The sequence below is a fragment of the Centropristis striata genome, chromosome 3 (assembly GCF_030273125.1).
Source record: "Centropristis striata isolate RG_2023a ecotype Rhode Island chromosome 3, C.striata_1.0, whole genome shotgun sequence".
NCBI lineage: Eukaryota > Metazoa > Chordata > Actinopteri > Perciformes > Serranidae > Centropristis > Centropristis striata.
The window spans coordinates 40284639-40309369 of NC_081519.1; the positions used below are offsets into that span (position 1 = coordinate 40284639).

Here is a 24731-nt window from a genome sequence, read left to right on the forward strand (position 1 = left end):
TGAAGTGTAAGGTCACCGTGCGCATCCAAACAACTGCAGTGCTCCTGGCCAAGACCGTGGAACTGTACCAGAGGGATGAACATCATTCCTCCACAAGATGCTCCCTCATGTATATACACAACCTTTATTTAATCACGTAATCTTATTTAGATCAAGAGAGGCCTGAGTACAACAGATAGAAAAAGAAAAACAAACATAGCCAGACATAACAAAAGGACAAATAACATCAGAGACAATCTCAGACATCACTAAATAGATTTGAAGACAAAATTTTATATTAAATTATTTGGTTGGGAGATGGTGGTGGAGAGCATTGTCTCACATGTTCAGGTCCAAAATCTCCCGTAGCTGTTCATCTGGGTTGAGTTCATACTGGCCAAACCATTCAGTGAACCCTGCTGCACCGAAGCATCTGCATTTGATGTTTCCCCACTGTTTTTGTTTCCGATTTTTTCTTTAATTTCCCCCAGTCTGTATATATCATAGTGTCTATCATCACTCAATAGTTTAAGGCCAAAATATATTTCTGGCCAACTTTTAGAATTTGAATCTACACCTCCAAGATTATTTGGAACTGGTCTGAAAAGTTGTATCTCTTTATTCCTTTTTTTAATCTTTCAATTTATTTTCTGGTTCTTTGTATTTTTTTTATTTTTTTTTCATGTGAAGTACAGTGAGTTTTCCTTGTGTGTGATGAAATGTGCTACAGTGAGTGTAAGTTTTGCATCTATATATAGGCTTCTAAATATTCTGTGAAAATGGCTTGGACCTTCGATGTAGGGCTACTGAATGATTCATGACTTACTATAAATATGCATTTGTGATGAAAAAATAGAATGATAAGAAACACAGCGCTTCCCTTAACCTACATTATCATGAATTTTAAGTTTTCATATTCTATAAAGGAACATGGTTCACAGTCTCTTTCATTTTACAGAGAAGATAATGCAGGGACAAACAAACAAGCCTTATTAAAGTATGTGAAAGCTCCATACACACCTTTATATTCCCATTATGTCTTGGGACATCACATGATCTGTTCTTGGTTTTTAATATCAACTGTACGTCCTGGAGTTAGTACAACACCTGAGTGTTGGAGTCTGGCTTCCTGCACCTCTTCACTCCCTTGGTTCTTAATCTATATCTCTAATGCTTCTGCTGTCTGTTTTTTCTTCTTGTTGTGGTGTTTACAGTAAAGAAGCAGGATGGAGCAGCTGCCATGGAGATGCAGCCTCTAAAGAGTGCTGAAGGCGGAGAGTCCGATGAAAAAGAGAAAAAGAAGGTGTCCTGTTCGAAGAAAGAGAAGTCTGTGCTCCAAGGGAAGCTGACCAAACTTGCTGTCCAGATTGGCAAAGCAGGTACAGCAAACTGCACACGGACACAAAGCACTTGGTGATGCACAAAGTCCATCACTCAGGTCAGGCAGCTAAATCAGGCACAACAAGGCTCTGAACCATCATCCTGTCCATCAAAATAAGACGTTGCACTGAGAAGACTCAGTTGTCACTTTAAGTAAACAAAGTTGAGGACAATTATGGAACTTCAGAAGAGCTTGTTCAGTATATTTTTCTAAATTACCCTTCCTTGAGGGACTTGCTGAATCATTATAGTGGGAACAACCGAGGATGCATTATCCCTCTCATCATGCTTGTTTTGCAATTTTACAATCCATACCAGAATCAAATGATTGTAATCCAATTTAAAGCCATTTATGGCACCAAGGAGCTGATGTCTAAAACACTTGCAGTGGGTCTGTACCAGCGAGCATTTTTAGCAACAGATGCCCACATGCCATTTATGCCCACACTGTGGGTGTCCTCACAGCAGAAACACAGTAGGATTACTGGTGAACAAATGATAGCCATGAATATTGCATACCAAAAATACTTCATGCAAAATTGCAGGGGTTTCTGGACAAGTCTGGACAAAATTAGAATTCCTCAAAATATCCCTAACAGATAGGTGTTTAGGAAGTTAAAACAACTGCGAATGCTTTCTTATCGAAGCTGTTTTAGTCAAAAATGAAGGGTTTCTTATTTTTCTGAGTGTCCCTTAAAGAAGTCCTTGTTTTTAGAGTGTGATGTTACATCAGACTGTTGGTGTGAGTGATGGAATGAGGACGTGGTGTCAGAACAATGAAATGCAGTGGATGGATTAGCATACAAGCAGCACTGTATCATATGGTCTCCTGCGGGCCTGACAGAAAATGTTTGGCCTTTATAAACTCCAGGGCCTGTGACCCTCATGTGTGCTTTTAAGTTGCTGCAGTGTATCTTCTCTCTACAAACTCTTAATGATAACCCTTACTTCTGTATCTACCTGACACCAGGTGTGCCTCATTCGATTTCAGAGGGCAAATAGAGACCCCAGATATACTTGAGTCATTGCATTTGCATTTGCAATGGATTTACACTGCATATGTTAATGTGTCAGCCAGTATTAAAGCAGTTTAACATGGTCTACTGTGTATGGATATACAAACTGAGCTGGGAAAGGTATAGCCTTAAAACAAAATACTTACCAGAATAAAATGCTGACACCTGATAGGGTCTTTTCCTGAAACCAAATGCCTGAACAATACATTTTAGACGACTAAAATCTGACAGTTAGCTTTCCTAAACTTATGGTCACAGTTCTAAGATGACAACATGCAAAGACAAATGTATGGCTACACAGTGCAACTGATACGCATTACTATGCCTCCATCCTGAGTGATATAGGGAAGGTCACACCCTAAAGCACACCATGCTTTATCATTTATTTTACTCTGAAGATGACCATGATTTATAAAATTAATTTCATGCTGCATTAAAGGAGACTTTAAACTTGAGATTGAGACCATAAACTCAGTAAACACAAATGTTTACTGAGGTAATAAATCAAGTAAGAAGTCCTTCATACAATCTGACTTCTTTTTGCAACCAGTGGAGCCGCCCCCTGCTGGCCACTGGAAAGATAGCAGGTTTAAGGCACTCAAAGTGGCTCCACTTTTAAAGGCCCACTTGATGACACTCACACTTGACTTGACATTTCTTTGCTCAGCTGATAACCATTTGTATCTGTTTTTTTTTCTAGGTTTGCTCATGTCAGCCGTCACAGTCATCATCCTTGTCCTGTACTTTGCCATTGACAACTTTGTGATGCAGAAGCTCCCTTGGATGCCAGAGTGCACTCCCATCTATGTCCAGTACTTTGTCAAGTTCTTCATCATCGGTGTGACTGTGTTGGTCGTGGCCGTCCCGGAGGGGCTGCCGCTGGCTGTCACCATCTCCCTGGCCTACTCCGTCAAGGTGAGGAAGAACAGTAGAAGACATCATTGAGGCACTGCTGTGTTTCTTAAATCGATGATTTTTTGGCAGTTTTGTGAGAATCAAATTCTGATGAAAGGACAAGTCTGGAAAGCATGTTTTGACTGTTTCTATGAATTATTTAAGCATTTTAACATGCATTGTGAGCATAAGCATCATTTGTTTTGTATTGTGGTAATTACAACCATTGAAGTTTGCCTGTTAAGATAATTTAATCCATCTGATAGTTGAAACATTTAGAAGATTATACACTTGACCATAATGTTTCTTACCAACAGAAAATGATGAAAGACAACAACCTGGTGCGTCACCTGGATGCATGTGAAACGATGGGCAATGCCACAGCCATCTGCTCTGACAAGACAGGCACGCTAACCACCAACCGCATGACAGCTGTGCAGTGTTACGTTGGAGATGTGCACTACAAAGAAATCCCAGATCCTGGAACTCTGCCACCAAAATCACTGGACTTACTGGTCAATTCCATCTCCATCAACAGCGCCTATACCACCAAGATACTGGTAAGCCACCTCCAATGGAAGCTATTGTAAGTTACTTCTGGCCCTTTACTCTAGAGGTTAAGCATGAATGTTTAAGCAACGTCACATATTTTTGCAACTTAGCTCCTCTACAGTTTAAGAGTGCAATTCACTTCCATAACGCTGTCATATATGTGTACAGCTGTACACGTCCATTAGTTAGGATTACATTAGGATTCATCTTTTATAGCACAGCTTAACATTAAGCAAGTGCAACACCACAAGACATAGCAAGCCAGCAAATATTCAGCAAGAAGTCCAGTTCTGTCTTACAGTATTTTTTTTAATGAAGGTCCCTAAAAACCAGTCTGTGATTTGCTCCTGCTTCATCTCTCACTTTTCCTGCTTAGCTTCCTCCTTCAATGTCCTCTTCTGTTTTGACAGCGTGGCTAACTGTGCTATCTAGCTGACCGCTGCTGCAGTTAGCTTTACCTTAGTAACAAGTAAAGCTTTCTGTCCATCAGGAGAATCCATAAATCACAAAGAGTCAAAGCAGAGCAGCCGGAGATATCAGCAGGAAGACCAGAAAACATGTTCTCCATAAAATATGATCCAATTCTGCTAAAAGTAGTGGCATAGCTCGTGGTGTGTCAGTCCTGTAAAGCCACTTCATGCAGCAGTTCTTAACTGCTCTGGTCAAAATTACTCAGTACAGTAACAAGTGTTCAGGCCTTAGAGTGAAAATGACAGTAAGGGGGCATATTTTACTGCATCTGAACACATAAATCCTAAATATATAAAAGCTAGAGAAAATGTTGAATATAAATTAACATCTCTTTCTAGCCATTGCCAAAACTGTCCACAAAAACTACCGTACTCCAGCTTTACTTTATAAATCTCTCTAAGTCTTTCATATGGAATCTGAAAAACTATATATGTCCACTTTACATCAATTGTGGCACTCTCAATGAACCCATATCGCAATATTTACAATAATTCCTTATACTTAACCATCTTTAGTGAAACTTAAATATCTTGGGTTATCTGCGTAGAGCTCAGCTCCCTGTGTGTGTAAGCGGTGTAACCATATGACGAGAGCAGCCCTGAAACAGTGAGACAGCTCTGCAGTGCTTTCTTCTTGGCGAAGCTGGCAGTCTGTGTCCTTGGCTGCTGCTTTAGATTCATCAGGCATTCACTCAACTTGTCACCTTGAGAACTGTTGTGTAATTTTGTCTTATCTGATATTCAGAGCATAGCAGACTGTAATTGAATCCAATCTGTCTAAGTGCTGGAGATTGTCTCTTGTTTACAGTGAATGCAGCGAAGAGAGATTTTTCTAAGCCAATTAGACCTGTATGCAATAGATAGATAGATAGATAGATAGATAGATAGATAGATAGTTAGATAGATAGATAGATAGATAGATAGATAGATAGATAGACAGATAGATAGATAGATAGATAGATAGATAGATAGATAGATAGATAGATAGATAGATAGTTAGATAGATAGATAGATAGATAGATAGATAGATGGACTCACTCACAGACTGTAACATGTTTTAATTACAGAATGTGAAACCTGTTTGCAGGGATGTTCCTTCAGGCCACAGGTCTGAAACATTATTTTCACAATAAAGTGTTTGGCATGAATATCCTCAAAGCAAAGATTGCCAAGATCAGGATGTCTTCAGACTGTTAGAGCTACATGCCTCAGTAATAATTTTCCTGGCATGACCATGTATACTCACCTGCACACTTAACACCCACACACACCATTTGTGCTTGTCTCTGTGTCGCTATCCTTGTAAACCCCTTTAGAGTGTGTTCATTGATGGCCGACCAACTGACAAATGCCCTTATGGAACTTGCATGGGGAATGAGTTGAGCAGGCGGGACATCTGCGATAGAAGGATCCCACAGATTTCACTTCCTACCCCTCTAGGCACGATCACAGTCTTGGTGAAAACAGAGTGTTGGTTCACTGGGTTTCTAAGATGGAGAGCTACATATTTGTGTCTAGTTTTAAGGCTGGTTTCTTTGAGGCTCAGTAGATACACTTAAGCAATGCAGTTACTGCACGCGTAGCATAATTGTCTCCCAGGCTTTATGCCAGTTTGCATAGTGATTTTTTAAATCGAATTTTAATGTCTGCTCATAGAGCATATTTCTAAATATATAAAACAGCAACACATTTCATTTAATTCCTCAGCAAAGTGCATTTATTCCCATTTAGCCCTACTTCTCCCTGTTTGAAAAACATCTAGATCTGTAGCATCTGAGGATGTAAATGTTTGGATAGAGGTTGTATTGTCAAAGCTAGGTTAAATCTGACTGGACCCCACACATACTGCAGTCTCTATCTGCAATCAGGATAAATAATATTGTCTTTTGGACATATTTATTATATTCCACATGCCACATAGCAAATAGTGACTCTTCATCAGCTCTTAGCTGTTATTATGAGCTTATGAGCTGTTATTACCCATAAAAGGTGTGATTTTACTGTATATGACTATAGAGATCCCATCCTCTCATTTAATGACATTACCTTTTGCTCATGAGCGCAAGAAACGAAAGACAGGGATTTTTTTATAAATTCTCTGATAGTGATTATTTTTGTTATTATGTTTTACATATATTTGGCATAAGACAAATGGAAATCAAAACAGGGACACAGGAATAAAACTTGGTTAAATGTATTTCATTTTATTGGGACTTGATCACACACACATCAACGTGTATTGAGATGAAGTTAGATAGAGTCAATGTGGGGGTTGAGTCCTAGTCAAGTGGCCTAATAAACAAAACAGCACCCATTCAGTATCTGCAATATGCCTTCAAGTTGACATATATTGGGATAGAAGATTTTGTCCATATCAACCGGACCACGTTTAGTTTTTGTGGAGGTTATGAGGTAACTTCCGCTTCCCTCTTCCCACAGCATGTCTTTACCAAGCTGTGCTCCATTAACAAGATGTTATCCCTTGTGAAAAACCTGGAGGAATGCATTGCAGCATTACATCAGACTATTGTACCTTCATAGCTGCTTAGCTCAATGGAATCAAGCAACAGCAGAGTTTAGGCTTGGTGGATTAAATGGCGCATTCAGTCTGTTTTATAATCTCTTCATTCATAAAAGAGGTTACCTCATGCACCAAAGTAGAAGTTAAACTTTGGGTGAACTTCACATGATATCAGCTTACATACTTGTCCTGTTTCATAAGTAATTACTGACAACATATGTGTACTGTACTTAGCTACCCAGCTGACGACATTGCAGTTAAATATATACGTCCAAATCTGTTCATCCATGCGTGCATGCATATATCCACAGAACATGATGAATGATGAATAATAGAGTATGGAACACAAAATCTAGACCATAAATTGTAGAGCGTACAGAACATGTCGGCATGGATGCATTAATTTACTGAGAGCTCTTATTAGAATGAAGGGAAGGCACAAAAGGGAAAGACGAAGAAGGACAGGGGTAATTAGGGAATGAAGTGAACCCAAAAAGCAGGGTGCAAAAAGGAAATTTCTGAGGAATATTTGGTTCATCCCCTTCTCCCTCCCCCAGCCGCCCCCACTCCCTCAGCGCTACCCCAGCCCTGCAGTATGCTGCTTGGTGTGTTCTTATATAAGAGGCCAATCCTGTGGGATGCCAGGATGGCTATGGAAGTCTTTGATGGCCACCACACAAAGGCACAAAGGCAAAGAGGCAGGCTTTGATACCCATATCAGTCCCCCTACTGCCTCTCTGGCTTCATAATACAGCCAGTGGTATGGCTCTGCTTCTTCCGTCAGCATATACCGACTCTAAAGTGGAGAAGCTTCATCCTCGAGGGAGAAATTCACACACATTTACACAATGAATCCATGCACACATACAGTATAAGCCCACTCATGCTGCTCTAAGATACTGTATCCATGTGCACACGCACACTTATTCATATATTCTGAAAAGGGTGCATGCACATGTGCATACAAATAAGCACACCAGTTTGCCTCGCATGTCTCTTACCGACAAGTCAAGCATGCTGCAGAGCAATTTGTAAGCGGAATTCAGTGACGTCAATATACTGATGTCATTTCTAAGGAATTTGCGTCATCGTCAGCAGCAAGAGCCCCGAAACAAGCAGTCGCCCGTAGAATTAGCTGTACGTTCTGTCTTTTTCTTTCAGCTTACACTTCACGCTCAGTTTTTTTCATCTTGTATGATGCATGCTATATGCATCTATTAGAAGACTGCTCAGTTGCACGCACAGACACACATCTGTCATATCAAGCATACTCCCACTCTAGGAGCTATTCAGATCACAGGTGTATGTTCTTGCAGCACAGTGGCATGTGTTTAGCATGGCTGTGTGAGTGTCCTGGGAGCTCGGCCTCATGTTGCTTCAACCACCTGCTCGGGTCATTATTCCGGTCATGGACAAGAGAGGTGGATAACACACACATATACGCACACAGATGGCTTCAGTTGGGAGGGATAGGTGCTTGAGGAAAGTTACAGTAGCTCAGTATGTAGTTAATAAAATAGACCGGTTAGAATTAATCTGATGAGACATAGACATCAGAAAAACAAGATTCAGTTTATGTCAAATGGGAAAAAATGGCCATCTGTCCCTTCACAATGAGCACTTTATTGTTTGTAATTAAAACAAACTGCCTCATTTTTGTTTAGTAGTGAGGTCCTGCTATAATTGGCTCTGGCTCACAGTGCTTTTGTCATCTGGACGTTGCGTGCTTGTTTGCACAACATGGAGGAGAGAGGAGACTGTCTTGGAGGTCTCTAGCTTGAAGCACCCAGCGTCCCCATGGAATAGTTTTGGACACTGCGAAGGAGAAAAAGGCTCAGAATCAGTGGTGGAAGCGGAGACAGAGACATCTTCTGCAGAATGATGTCCTTCTCTTCTCCTGTTCCCTCTTTTCTGCATTCAGCACTTGCTGGCAGACTTGACAGCGTTGCTGAGATGGCAGTGAAAAATAAGTCGTCATCACATTAGAATGACAATGCTTTGATGTTTCAGAGGCACAAAGCTTAATGGGCTCCCTGCATTTCCCTCACACATGACATGATGGATTTCATGCTTTCAGTTACTGTATTTCTAGTTTATTCTGAACGGGTGTAAATTTAATACACAGAAGATTTATGAAAGAATGTGCGGTCGGTGGCAATAAACTGTGTGTAATCTGTTGAAATATTTTATCAAACATTAGAGCTGCGACAAACAATTAGTTTTATTATCGATTGATCTCTATTATATTTTTCTATTAATCGTTTATAAAAAGTATGAAAAGTGTGCATCCCAGCTTCTTAAAGTCCAAGGTGATGTCTTTGATTTTGCTTGTTTTTTCAGTCCGAAGATATTCAATTAAAAATAGGAAATGTCCATATATGAGAGGCTGAAAACCACATTTCATGCAATTTTTTGCCTGAAAATTACTCTAAGGATTAAACGATTATTGAAATAGTTGCCATTTATTGTCAATCAACCAGTCGATTAGTTGACTAATTGTTGCCTTTAAAAACCTTGTGACCATACACCTCTGATAGTCTAACCCTAACCCCTGAAGTAAATGAAAGAGTTTACTTTGAAGAAATAAATCAAAGTGGAATTTATGAAATGGTTCATTAAAGCTGAATTAAAGTCACAAGTCCAGGCAAAAAGTTTTGTATATCAGTAGATAAATACACGTGTGATGTACCGTGCAAAGACAAGAAAAGATTTTCTTCATGCAAGTCTAGATGTCAGATGGTGTGGGAGTTTCTATTTGATGTAGAATAAAGTAAAGAAGGAATAATACTGTAGTTAAATTCAAACAACCTCAAAACTCCCACATGGATAATCCATGTGGTAGTGATTGGTATGAAAACACATGAACCATGGTGTTCACCTCTGAACGTACCAGAAATCACCTTAAGGCAGAGCAGCTTCACCACCTCCAACATGAAACCTAATAGTGCTGACAAGGTATCAGTACGCCTGAGATATGATCAACTCAGATTAGTTAATTAATAACACGGCCATCACACATCATAGGCAACATCCAGGATAAAGCAATATTCCGTATGTGGAGCTTCATATGTCTGTGACGACGGAATTTGACATTTTTTCAAAATAAAGGTGTTAAAGTAAGATGCAGGGAAGCTTAACTGGCCTATTGGGAGAAATGGAATGTAATATTTATATCTATGTTTTCATAGTTAGTTAAGAATGAGCCCTTCATATTGATATAGGGAGTGGGTCCTTTTCCATGTGTCTGCATGTGTGTCTACCTTGTTGCACCGGCATGTTTTCCAGTAGCCAGAAATGGACAAATTAAGCAATGGCTCAGGAGAGGGCCTTTCGTCTTTTTAAGTTACCTGAAGGCAACAGTAGGTTTGGAAAAGGGTGGGGTGGGTGGAGGGGCATTCATGTGGCTGCAATCTACAACCTCAGCACTAGATGTCACTAAATCCCACACACCCTTTTGAGGCAAACGGACCAACACAATTAGCTTTGTTATTCGCATTATTGACAGGTTAGATCACTTTTCTGTATGAAAACTCTCACTCATTGGTATAGAGGAGATAGCACATCAGAAAAGAACAGGATGTCTAATTGTACTAAAAGTGATAACATCAATACTTTAATAAAGATGTTATTAAGTAAAAATTGATCTGATTGTTCACATTTTGAAATTAGATTTAGTTTGAATTTAAATTGGAGACTTATGTCTTGTCCTATTATTTTTGTAAGTCTGCAGTAGAAGGACAAATAAAGGGCATAAATAAACATTATTTGGAAATAAAGGAAAAACATGAAAGCAAATGGAAGTGGGGGAGGGAAGCAAAGATAAATGGCAAAAAAAGATGAAAGGAGATGGAAAAATTATACAAGAAGACGAGAGACAAACCACACTCACGTGACAAGTGTCCTCATCATGGACTGAAAGACTGTATTACTGCCCTCCAGCATACCTCCAGGCCTCAGCCCAGTTGGCTGGTACAGTCATGTGGAGTGTAAGAATATCATCCACTCCTACATGCAAAGAGGGGACGAGAAGGAAGGTGGAGGAAGGGGGAGGTGGGCTGCCTTGTATAAAGCGCTAGGGAAACTGATAGTGAGGAAGAGGAGAAAGTCTTCTTGAATGGGGAAGGAGGATATGGATAGAAAGGAATGAAAAAGATACAGAAAGTATAAAAATAAAGGGGCCAGAAAGATAAAGACAGAGGAGTAAAAGGGTGGGGTTGAGTGTAAGGAGGAAATGGGGAAGAAAATTAAGAGAACGGGAAGGAACAGGAGGGTTGGATTAAGGAGAGCCCCAGGTGGAATAGGAAGTAAAGTTGCCAGCTCTCCCTCTGGCATATGTCCTTGCCTGCGGGAGCACCCAAGGACCAGGGAGAGGGCAGCTGGTCCTTAGCCACGTCCAGGCCAGGACGTGCCAACCATAGCCCGCTCATGCCAGCGTTGGGCTTCCCATGCCAGCAACGTCCTTATTGCGTAGAAACTCATGTCAAGCTAAACCTCTACGGAGTCTCTGAGAATTTAGTGATGCCTTCTGCTTTTTATTTATTTTCTCCATCTTTGTTTTGATTTTGCAGCAGCTATGGGTCTCTGGGTTTCTCTACACAGTCATGTGCTTTCTATGTGTAGTTCAAAATCTGTTTTCTTGTTGGAATTTTAAGTGACAGTTCACCTCCAAAACCAAAATACATCCTTAGCTGTAGCGCTAATCAGTAGATCTGGCTTTGGTGTGAGCGTTGGGAGATATCTGCTGTAGAGATGTCGGCCCTCTCTCTCTCAATAATGTAACTAGACGGCAGTCAGCTGGTGGGGCTCAAAGCACCAAAAAATACATTTGAGAAACTCAACAGCAATGTCTCTTCTTAGAAATCATTCTGAATCACAATCCAGCTGACGATAGGATGTAAACAATAACAAAGATATCACATGTACGCTCCATAGGAAGATAATAGGGATAGAGAATCACAGCTAACAGTTTCATATCCAGGTTAAAGATGCTTTCTGTAACACGGATAGAGAAACCATATGGACATATTACACGAGCAATGTGCCTGAGGTTACACCACCTGTTGTTCACAAATGCTTCCCCCCTTCTCTATTTCTTCTTACTGATTCTCCCGAGGTCTCCACAATGTCTTAAAGCCGGCACTTGTTGCATTTGCATCTGCAATATGTGTGCAGTTGCAGCGATGTCTCTGTGAAGCATTTATCACATTTGATCACAACACGGCATAGGTCTCAGAACCATTACACCCCTTCTTGTTTTGTTTTTTTATTTGTTTTTTTTAATTAATTCTTCTTTTCGAACCGAAAAAAAAAAACCAACATAAACTACAACAGCGTAGGCTAGATGCATATACATATTCATACACATACTCACATAGACACCATTAAACAGATGTACATGAACATATAAACATTTACACACATACAGTATATAAAGCCCTATACATATACATGCATCTGCCCCGTTTAAGTAATAAGATAGAAATAAAAACCAGTTAACTTAATATTCAATATGCATTTCCTTATATCATTTTGGTTCGAAAAAAAAAAGGGAGTAGGCTGAAGTATAAAATACTTATCTAGGCCTATCCCCTGATACTCAACACTTCAAAAATAAGAAATTGTATCTCTATATATAGCCACTTAATGTCAAATAAATATGTATTATTATTATTATTATTATTATCATTATTTATTTATTAATTTATTGTTTAGATACATTTGTTTGGCACTTAAGTTCTTTTTTTTTCTCTTTCTTTATTCAGTAGATCCACAATCTACTGAATAACTGTTTGAAAAATATCTGCAAAGACAATGCAAAACAATGCCTAGCATCATTTTAATATGTTTTATAAAGCAAACACCCCTTTATTTACTCAAGCCGTACGTATAAATAATGAAATAAAACTCTGATGCATCCTGTATGGGTTTCAGCCGGTCATTTAGTGTGATGTCTCTCTGTTGCTGGGAGCCTCTTCTCCCAAACACTCAGCAGACAGTGCAGATGACACCATTTGTTCCAGTCCCTCATTAGCCAATGACAGGCAGTGTCTTCCTGATGTAATCATTGGTCATTAGGAAAAGGCATTAATTCTGTTATTTACCACAAACTCAGTATAAAGTATTTATACTCTTGTCTGTGTCTGTGAGACACACAGCTGAACATTAACCAGATATGTCCAATTACTAGGTGAACATGGTCCAGTACTCTGATTGAGTTTTAATGATTAATGAGATTTTAGATGACTTTTCCCTCTAACCCTCTCGCTGCTGGAAACCCTGGCTCAAAGCAGCTGCATGTAAAGTATGTCTGAGCCTGAATGAATCAATATTCATTGTTTCACAAGAAATTGTGGTTTTCAAATATTGAGCTGCTAAAGCAAACATTGAAAGCTGATACATCATTCACTAGACAGATGAATTGAGCTTTTAAAGATGTGTGCAATATTCAGACACATGTTCACCTCTTTCTTTGAGTCATTATATTGTATTTGATTTAATGTTTGACTTGTTGAAACTAAAAGTACAAAACACACAGAAAAGTGAAACCATGACAATTTTTACCTTAACCAACTTACGTCAATTTTAAATTATATAAATAACAAATTTGCCTCAAAGGGTTTTACAGCATAGAGTACAATCCTTCCTTAGAGACCCGGTTCAGATTATGGATTGCAGTTTGTTAATATTGTCCTTTTCACTGCATGGAAAGATATTTTACCCTTTGTCAGGCACATTAACACATTATTAGCATTCTCTATCAAAACCTCGTTAGCAGGTGGGCAAGAGCGTCCATTAGACGGAGAGAGTGCGAGGCCACCGATTCCAGCAAGCCATTAATGTGATTAACTACACTGTCGATACAGAATCTTTCTCAACACATTTTCGGCTGAGTGCTGAGTGAAGAAAACAACAAGAGAGTTAAATTCAAGAAGTCGAAAAGTCGACAAGCTATCCTTTTAAATCTAATCTTGGTTAGAGGCTTGTTGAGAAATAGAACAGAAAGCCTGCAGTCAGTCTATTTTGGGGCAAATAGCGCAGACTGAAGGTGTCTGCTTAGCCGCAAGTCAGATGCATTATGTTCAGTGTGCTTTTGGCATGCTGTGTTGTTGTGTGCGTCCCTGAAGGTGTGTGTGTGTGTGTGTGTGTTTTAAAGAGAGTGTACCCATGCCGTTCTTTAGCTATGAGTGTAGGTGTCAAGTGTACTGAAGGTCCTATATAGCGAGACCCCAGGGACACAAGGTTTCTGCTCTGTGCCAGCTAATAGTGAACAAACTATGAACAAACAGGACACTTCTCTACAATACTGATTATCAACAACATATACAATACAACACAACATAACTATTACTTGCTATTGTTTAGTTATACAACTAATCTGATTCACGGTGCCCGAGTTGTGCTGATATTTTTAGAGCTGAAACAATTATAACCCTGTTTTTATGTTCATTTTATATCCATTTATGACATGTCATGTTTCCTTATTGTAAAGTGCTTTGTGCATCTGGTTCCAGCTCCTCAACAGTGAGGATTTGCTTCTTGTAATTGCATATGTGATGGTAAAAGGAATATCCTTGTGTCTTAGATGTGATGTTTGGATAAAATAAGGTATTTGAAGATGCAACCTTGAGCTCTGCTTTAAAGTATTCTTAGGCTGGGCGATATGGAAAAAAATCAAATATCACTTTTTTTTGTTGCTTTTTTAAGCTTTATTTTGATAGTGACAGAGAGAAAAGGGAAAGACATGTAGGAAAGAGTCCTGGGTCAGACTCAGCCTTAGTTCTGTACCAATAAGACCAAATACCTTGATATCGTTGCAACATTGTGGAGTTGTAGGGTTGGCGATTGGCGCTTTCACAAATTATTTACACAACATTTTTGATAAATAATCATTAGTAATGTGGATATAATGACTAAGTGTCAAAGGCAAATAATAGCTTGAATAATAATAGTCAAAAACAGTCTGGAAAGTTCAGAAAACTACTTTACTGTAATGCAGTTTTCAGAACCAGAAGAAAGACAACACCTATGCCATGTTACGATATGACTAACATCTAAAAACGATATCTTGTCTAACGTCATGATATGGTTTAATCAATATCATGGCCACCCCTAGGTTATACAGGACATTTTTCATTGTATTCTCACATTTTCTAAGCAAACAAGTATTCAGTTAATTAAGAATATAATCAGCAGGTTGATCAATAGTGATTATAATTACTAGTTGCAGCCTCATTTTCATTGAATAGCTTTTCTGAAGAGTGAAGTCGAACATCTTTTTATCTCCACGTCTGTCATGAAATAAAAATGAATATCAGCTTAAGAGCGTGTGATTATGTGAAGACGCATGTTATGAATAATGACAGTGAGGACTGCACACTCTCATATGTGTCTGGACTTATGAGCATCAGTGTCACTAGTGTTAAGTGTGTGTGTGTGTGTGTGTGTGTGTGTGAGAGAGAGAGAGAGGGAGTGTAGAATATGGACGATAATGAGATTTGTCTTATCACAGTGCTGAAATAGAAAACATTTAGAGAGAGAGTCACTGTCACATTATATATGCCTTATTGCTTGCATTTCTGTGTGATTTGACAAATTAGAGTGAGTGTACAAATGGATTGGAGCGCGGGAAATACTAATAAATAAGGACTGGGAAAAGATGAGAAGATGAGAAGGGAGACACAGAAAGATTTGAGGACATGTGTGAAGTGAGATGAGTGAAAATCCTGTCAGAGAATCAGAGCCAAAGAGTAAGAATCCCCAAGTGGCAGAGAGAGAGAGAGAGAGAGAGAGCACCCTCTCTTTTCCCAAGTCTCTCCTTCCAAGTATGCTTTGCCCAGTGTTACCATGGGAACGCTTAGTCTTCCACAAGCTGACCACACGCACCCACTTTTACATACAGTGAGTGTGTATGCAAATTAAACACATACGTATATACTGTAGCACCTGAACAGCCACGTGCTGAGATCTGAATAGATATTCACACACACAGTGAGAAGCTCCACTGATGGCTGATAATGAACACACTTTAGCTTATAGAGGGAGAGCAATTGCTCCTCTGACATCACAAACTGTATAATATTTCCCTGTTTATCAGTGAAAACACATTTATTGATCATCAGCAATACTTTTGACGACAGAGAGATTGTTTTTTAATCAAAAATGACAAATATTCTGTGGTTCCAGCTTTAAAAAAAGAAAGAAAATCTGCTCATTTTTTTAGTATCACGGTAACAAGTAATCAAAGGATGTCTCTTTGGGCTCTGGGATATGTGATAGCATGCTATTTTATAAACTGATTATTGATTGCTGAATAAAAATAATAATCTGCATGTAAACTGGCAATATATTTAATCTAACAATCAAATCCAAACCATTTTTTTTCACATTTTATGTTTAAAAATAATGCAAAATGCATGTCACCAGCTGCTGTGTTGTAGTTCACACACAGTCCATGTAGTCATGTAGAAATGTGGATACTGAGATGTTTACTGAAGCGGAGAAAAACACGGATCCAAATGTACAATTACAGATTGCGAAGGGTTGGGCCGTATGCCTGAAATAAGAACATCCAAATTTGATTCCATCTATCTCATCTCCCACCCTCCCACACAGAGCAACCCTTTCACCTGCTAGCTAGTTAATTACCACCACCAGCTATTTCAAGCCTTACATTGGTCGCACTGCGCTGAAGAAAAGAGAATCTTACTGATTGAATGGATCACAGAACAAACAGTGTATTCAACTGAAGACTTTAGAGTCTCAGTACCAATATTTTTCTTCTTTTTGCTATATCAGAAAACACAACTATCCATTTATTATATCAAATATGCATGAAAGTATATACAATTAGGGGTAAAGCAATCATAAAATATCTTTGGTAACACTTTACAATAACCATCTAAGTGATGTTTATAGATGGTTTATAAACCAATTATTAACCATTTACAAAATTCTATATATATTTAATCTTTAAATGTTTTCAAACAATTTCTTAAAGGTATAAGAATCATTTTGAAATCATTTACATACTTAATATGGTGTTAAAAATGTTATAATGAGTGCAAAACTATTAATCAACTAATAATTATAATGTAATTGTTTGTTTATGGTAAAGTAACTATCAATTTACATTAATATACTATCTATTAAAAAAATAAATTATAGTCAACATTAATACATTTTCTATTTACCGTTCTAAATGGCCTATATACGGTTTATAAATGATGATTAAACATTAATAAACTATCTGTTTACCATCTATAAATGATGGTTATTGTAAAGTGTTACCATATCTTTTAATCATCTAATCCCATCATGAGAGGTTAAGAGAAAACAGCCACAGGTAGAAAAGAAGCACATATATCACTGTACTGCAGCAAATATTTGGCCTAAAATAAAATTGAACATCCGAAAATTTCTTCTTCTTCTCCCCCTCTCCAGCCCCCAGATAAGGAAGGCGGCCTGCCGAAGCAAGTGGGCAACAAGACAGAGTGCGGCCTGCTGGGATTGGTCTTGGACTTGAAGCGCGATTACCAGCCAATAAGAAACCAGATCCCAGAGGAGAAGCTTTACAAAGTCTACACCTTCAACTCTGTCAGGAAGTCCATGAGCACTGTGGTCAAACTGTCGGATGGGAGCTTCCGCATGTACAGCAAAGGAGCGTCTGAGATCGTCCTCAAAAAGTGAGTCTGGTTTTAAATTAGATACAGTAGTAGCACATAACCTTGTTGTACAGTAATATGATGAACTCAAGTGCTGATTTTTCTCTCTTTTTTTCTTTTTTAACCAAGTGTACATTTAATCTATTTTGAGGACTTAATGTACTGAAGGGTATAACTTATTGATTATTCTTCAGGCAGTGAGAGTGGGCTGAGATTCCACTAGAAACTTACAGAACATTACAATAACCGAACCGTAACAAGTGAATAACGGATATAAAGCTTACTGCCGCCTCTGAAGGAAGAGGGGAGAATTCTCATTTGAAAAAAACTTACATTAAAATGAAACATTCAGTTGTAATAAACATTGAGGACTTAACCCATTTAACATACAGATACAGCTACAAACTGCTTAATTCAACATCGTATGCAGGGTTTTATACCAGGGCAGCACAATTAAATGAATATTAATCTTGATCACGGTTCTAACAATGAAATGAACAGGACTGAATGTGATATTGAGGTTAAAACATGTGCTTCGCTAATAGAAAACTCTGCTGCATATCAAATCAAATCGTTTCTTAAACCAACAGCCGGCCACAAGGGGGTAATCATGATGTTTTGGCTTCATTTTCTACCTAAATATCAGCAGTGACGATTGAAAAACCCGTATTGGTTGCTCACTAATTAGTGTATTTCCTAAATTGTCCTCACTGATGGTGATCATTTTGTGAGAAGTAGGTGCATAGGCAAGGGTTCGTCTACAGTATTTTGGGGTTTCCATGTTATATTTTGACATAAATTACAATTACAAAATTCCAAATACCATCATCCCAACGCTCCACCTTTGATCACAGATGCAGCTTCATTCTGAACGAGGTGGGTGAGTCCAGGGTTTTCCGTCCACGGGACAAAGATGAGATGGTGAAGAAGGTGATCGAGCCCATGGCCTGTGATGGCCTGAGGACCATCTGCGTGGCGTACCGTGACTTCCCCAGTGACCCCGAGCCCTCCTGGGACGAAGAGAACAACATCCTCAATGAGCTGACGGCCATCTGTGTGGTTGGGATAGAGGACCCAGTCAGGCCAGAGGTAGGAGAGTGTGACATATATATGTGACATTATGAAAGCAGTGGGCTGTACATGCACACTGGTGTGCCCTAACTTTTACCTTGAGGTTTTACAGATTTATGAGATCTCCTCTGTCCTTTCAACACTTTATTCTTTTCAATATTTTAAAGATTTCAAGTGCTCTACTGTGCTACTTGTGCATGCTGCCCCAGGAATTAATAAGTACTATACATCAACCATCTATCCTCTGACATCCAACTGTATTCACCATCTAAACTGAGCTCACAGTTTTCATACTTCTCAACATACAGTTCAGTAATATCTGAGAGACAACCAAGAAATAATACACATTGAAGTGAATTACATCCTGTATGTCAGACGGCCTGAAGAAAATCTTATTTGTTGAGTATTAGTATAGAACATATTTTGCAAACTGTTCAAAAGCATATAAATAATGTGTGTGGCAGGAAATGGTAGAGTTTAGGGTAAAGGGATAGATACAGACGAGAGTGTCACTGAGAGGAATTCATATGTTCAATATTAAGTGAGGACGAAAGCAAAATATCAAAATTATTTAATCAAATGTTGGAACCACTGTAATGAGGAAATTGAAGCATGCAGAACGTTAAATTACTTTTAAAAGGTGAACCTTCTAATTGCTTTAGATAAACTTCTTAAAGAACTCTATGTGTGTGATGCTGAATAATTAAATTACTATTTTAAGACTTCACTGCCCAACTATATACAGTATATATATATACAGTTTGGATAAGAAGTCATTATAGGAAGTATTTGATGTTTACTGTGTACTACTCAGTTCAAAGTAAGATTTTAATATGAAATTCTGGACCTTTAACAGCCTCTTTAATGCAGTTTTCCTTGAATTTTCCTGGATTTTAAATCCTGGGATCCTTGTTAATAAGCCTCTTTTTAGTTTGCAAAGTTAATCCATTCCTGGAAAACTCCAGGAATTTAAACACATGAACAGTTGTATGGATTTCAGTTACATCAGACCAGCTCCCCTCCTGTATCCACTTCCATAACATAGTATCAAGTAGTAGTATATAGTATCAAACTTAAGAAAACTCACCTATTTATGGTTAGACATTTATTGATGTAATCAGTATTTTGTAGTAAATTATAATGTCAGATCTAAAGAAGTGAAGCTGTGGGGACAAGAGTGAACAAAGTAGGAAGACTCTGTTGACAGTAGCAGCCTGCACATTGATCCCACAGAGAGGGATCATGTATCATTTGAAAGGCTTATCATTAGTGTGCATGCGTGCGTTCGTGTGTGTGCGTGTGCATGTGATCAATTGCTTCACTAAATGATTATTGATTCATGAAATGCACACTTCGGTCTGGGCCAATCAGATTTTCCTGATTTAAAACAGAATGCACGCTGCATTTGCTACTTGAATTTCCTGTCTCATATAGATGATATTTTAATACACTGATTCCTTACATCTTCGAATGTGCACCTTCTGGTTGAGACACAGTGCCAGGACATTACTGTGCAGGTGGCTAGTAAGATACTGTACTCGATGTTGAGGTGTGAACATGTTCTAACACTAAGAATTTCTTGAAAAAAGGCCTTGTCACCAAGCATATTCACGTAACTTAAATACAGGAGCTGCCCCTTTACTTGAGTATGTCCATTTCATACTTTTACTATATTTTATGAGACTTAATTACCTCCGTAAAGGAAGTTTTGGTAACACTTTACAATAACCATCATTTATAGATGGTAAATAGACCATTTATAAATGGTAAACAGATAGTTTATTAATGTTTAATCATCATTTATAAACCATATGTAGGCCATTTAGAATAGTGAATAGAAAATGTAATACGGTTGAACTAAAATTTATAAATGCCAAATAGATTACTTTACCATAAACAAACATAATTATTAGTTTATTAATAGTTTTACACTCATTCTAACATTTTTAACACCATATTAAGTATGTAAATGATTTCAAAATTATTCTTATACCTTTAAGAAATTGCTTGAAACCATTTAAAGTAAATATCATATATATAAATATGTATAGAATTTTGTAAATGGTTAATAATAATTGGTTTATAAACCATCTATAAACATCACTTAGATGGTTATTGTAAAGTGTTACCAAAGGTTTTTTTTTGTAGCGGTTTGTCCATTTCTATAATATATAAAGAATTGCTACAACAAGGAATTATTTCAAGTCTTTTGTGATGATTTTTCCTTGAACAAAAGGAGAAATATAATTGGAGAAGTGAAAGAAAATCGGTTGGAAAGAGATACCTGTGTACAGCAGGAAACTGACCTCACTTGACAGCTCCTGTGCAGGTAGAGGGAAGCAGGAAGCTAACTGACTACTGCATTATTCAACTTCCTCCTTTCATCTTTTTTTTCCATCCCCCTCCTCACTCTAACAAGAGCTCTCATTCAACCTCTCCCCACCGTGTTTTCTCGTTTCCACCTCTCTCCGTATCGTAGGGTTTGACTTTCGCCTTTCTCCAGTTGCCCTCTTTTCTTTTGACTTTCTTTTCACCTTCTTCTCTCACTACGCCTTTTTCGATCTCTTCTTCTGAAGCTGAGTTTGGTTTAGAAAAAGAAGGGGAAAAGAGAAACTATCGTCTCAAAATGAATTTGCAACAACCATGGGAACAACTAGACAAACCAACTAGAAACCCTCTTTTGTATCACAGTGTTATTTCATATTGTATATTTTTGCAAACTATATAACAAAAGCTGAATATTGCCTATTGGACATGCACGAATGCAGATTTCTGCAAATGCCACAGCATCTGTGATCTATTAATTCACACATTAGGTGTCAAAATTGTCCCTTTTGCAGCATTTTCCTTTTATTCCACCACAGAAGTCACTTAACATCTGACATTTTCAATAACTGGTGTGGAGAAGCAGTGCACTGTAGCACTCCACTAACATATTTCCAGGTCTCTTCGTAAGACTGGCTAATAGTGGAAATGAGATGACTTTCCGCTCTGCTAAAAAGGTCACACAGAGTGGTAAACATGTTTTTGGTTTGTTTATTAGTCTCCAGTTTCGTCCTCCAGAATGCAATGTTCTTTTAATAACTAGGTTCTCCAGGGTTGCCCCGAGAGAGACGGGAGGAGGAGAAGGAAAGATAGAAGCAGAGAAAGATAAACAGATTCAAAATCAGATCCATGTCAGAGGGATGTCGGACCACAGGAGAAGTAAGACGGGTAAGGGGAGAAACGGAGGAAAACGAGAGTGTAACCGTATCCGTATTAGAGACACGAGAGGCTTGTTTTCCAGTCTCACCCACTAGCCTTCTACCCTCTTCCTCTGTCGGGCCCGATTGTATTTTTAATAAGCTTCCACTCTTCTCCTCTCCTCCTCTCTCCACCTCCTCTTTCGGATGACCAATCAACTAGAGCAGTGGGAATCCAAAGGAGAAAAATAAAGAGTAAAACAGACAGCAGGGATGACAGATAGGCAGACGGGAACTTGATATCTTGATAACAATGACTTGGTGAGAGCAGAGAAGGCAGGGTGTAATAACTTGCTCCACTTACCACAATATTTACTGAGAGAGCGTCTTTATTTTGTCAGATCGTATTACTCAAAACTGACTTCTAATGAATTAATGTAGCTCTTTGTTGTATTAACCCTTTATCAGGCAAAGAACTAGGTTTTTTTTAACATTAAGTAACTTCAAGAAAAGAGTTGAAAATTTACTAGATTAAAGTGGCAAATCCACAAGAAAAAAAGTTGCAGATTTAAGAGATTTAAAGTGGCAAATCTACGCGAAAAAAGTCGCAGATTTACGAGAAAAAAAACTACTTTTTTTCTCCCAGATTCACCACTTTAACCCTTAATAGGGCACTCATTGAAATACTTGCAAATTCCAAATTTCAACCGTAGAGAATATTGGTATTACATACCGCAAGAATGTGTAAAAAAAACAAACGAAAATAATATTTTGAGAAAAAAAGTTTACGAGATTAAAGTGGCAAATCTACGAGAAAAAAATGCGCAGATTTATGAGATTTAAAGTGGTGAATCTGGGAGAAAAAAGTTGCTTTTTTTCCCTCTTTTCTCTTCTCGACTTTTTTCGCGCAAATTTGCCACTTTAATAAAATGATCAACCCAACACATATATATACTGACGTTAAAAGTGCACATTTGTAATCTATGTGGTTGTCAATTTCAGAATATGTTCAACACCCTTGACGTTTTACTCATCAGAAAAATTAGATAATAAAAATGATAGTCAGTATTTAATTTTCTTGATGTAGTGTTTTAATTTGGTTTCATTGTTGTTGTTTTTTCAACACTTAGCTGTTGGTCATTATCTAAGTTGAAGCATATCTGCTTATTTTTCTAAAGTATTTTTCTAAATATTGATTGGTTTTGCTGGTATCAACTGAAAATTGAAATACTTTAAAGCAGTTGATCCGGTTCGATTAACTTGAAGTACTTTTGAAACTCTTGCACTTCTGATCTTTAAAGTGAGATTATGTGACTTTTGAAAGTAGAGCTTACTCATTTTCTTTTACAAATACAAAAGTTGAATTAAAAAGCAATAAAACACACCAATGCTCACTTCTATACATTCGGGTTTATGGCTTATGATGGCGTTTGCTATATATATTTTGCTGTATATCACATGGCTGCTGTTGAGCAAAAGTATAGTCCTACTTTAAACCTGCCCATGAGCCATACATTATAATTACATAATGTGAAAGAACAAGTAGGATGAAATTACATGTCTGTGTTTGTTTAACCTCTAACTCATTAAAGCCCTGCCCTCCTCCACTGTATAGATTTACTTTGTATCCGCTCCCATCAAATGAGTTAAATCTTTTGTGATATACACGCTTGAGCAGCTGGATTTTATGTCCAATATATTTACACATGGCTGTGGTGGAATAATTTGGTCTCCCATCACATGTTGCACTTTGCTTAGGTGTGTGTGTGTGTGTTTATGAGTACAAACATGCTCCCATGTGTATGTGCAATAAGCCCAAGCTTCTGCGAGTGTGAAGTGAAAAGTACAGTATGCCTGTGTGTGTTTGTGTGTGTGTGTGTGTGTGTGTGTCAGCGAGAAAAAGATCGAGTCCCAGGCCTGTGTGTATGTGCAAATGGATGTGAGTTGCTGTTTCTGTATGTACACACTTTTGTTTGTGTGTGGGTTTGGAGAGCAGTGCTCGCCCACACTGACCTTTGTCAGGAAGATGATGTGTTTCTGAATTAATACTCTGCTTTTGCCAGCTGGTTTCGACCGCAGATCAATCTCCATACAGTAACTTCTCCCAGTTATTCTACTAGACGAACGTCTGGAGGGAAAAGAGCTCAGATAATATGCCTCTCGTTAATACGAAAAGGCACAAAGGCAACAGAAAACTGTTTTCATAACATAAAAGTATAACAGAGTTAGATTTGTTTTGCACGTCTTTTTAAGTATTTTTGCTACTGGTATGTTCACAAAGCGACTATATAACAATGGATCACATGGGCAGACAGCTAGTCATATTTTAGGATTATGGTGTAGCACCTGGGGTAAAATAGAGCTAAAAAGAGAGTTAATATTGGACCTATATTTATCAGGATACATGGAGAGAAACTATCCACAATTCCATTGTACTTGAAGTTAATTACAATAAAGATCTTTCTGTTTCTGATTCTGAGGAGGACCCAAACATGGCTACAAACTAATGTTATGAGATGTGTTCACCACTCTTTAGGTGCCTGATGCTATCCAGAAGTGCCAGCGTGCAGGCATCACAGTGCGCATGGTGACAGGAGACAACATAAACACCGCCAGGGCCATAGCCATCAAGTGTGGCATCATCCACCCCGGAGAGGACTTCATCTGCATCGACGGCAAAGAGTTCAACAGGAGGATCCGCAATGAGAAAGGAGAGGTACAGTAACGACTGTCAGAGTGAGCCAGAGAGTGAGAGAGGCTGAAGATACCTCTCTAAACCTAAATCACAAATACCTGTCCTTTTATTTCTGTGTGTGTGTGTGTGTGTGTGTCCAGGTGGAGCAGGAGCGTATCGATAAGGTTTGGCCTAAACTCAGAGTTCTGGCCAGATCTTCCCCGACCGACAAACACACACTCGTCAAAGGTGAACTGACTACACTATTTTATATCCATTACTGCACACACACAATATCACATATTGTGGGTGGCGTTGTATTTCGGATGCT

At 38.4% G+C, this 24731-nt stretch overlaps 1 protein-coding gene across 4 annotated transcripts in view; it reads left to right on the forward strand.

Moving 5' to 3' along the window:
• The window catches only part of atp2b2 (ATPase plasma membrane Ca2+ transporting 2), a 104650-nt gene that overhangs the window by 64960 nt on the left and 14959 nt on the right, over positions 1 to 24731 (forward strand). For all 4 annotated transcript variants that reach the window (XM_059328460.1, XM_059328456.1, XM_059328458.1 and 1 more), the window contains 7 exons: positions 1194 to 1358; positions 3076 to 3290; positions 3587 to 3829; positions 17253 to 17494; positions 18328 to 18562; positions 24263 to 24442; positions 24562 to 24649. In XM_059328460.1, coding sequence (XP_059184443.1) covers positions 1194 to 1358; positions 3076 to 3290; positions 3587 to 3829; positions 17253 to 17494; positions 18328 to 18562; positions 24263 to 24442; positions 24562 to 24649 — 1368 coding nt within the window. The remainder of the gene's footprint in view (positions 1 to 1193; positions 1359 to 3075; positions 3291 to 3586; positions 3830 to 17252; positions 17495 to 18327; positions 18563 to 24262; positions 24443 to 24561; positions 24650 to 24731) is intronic.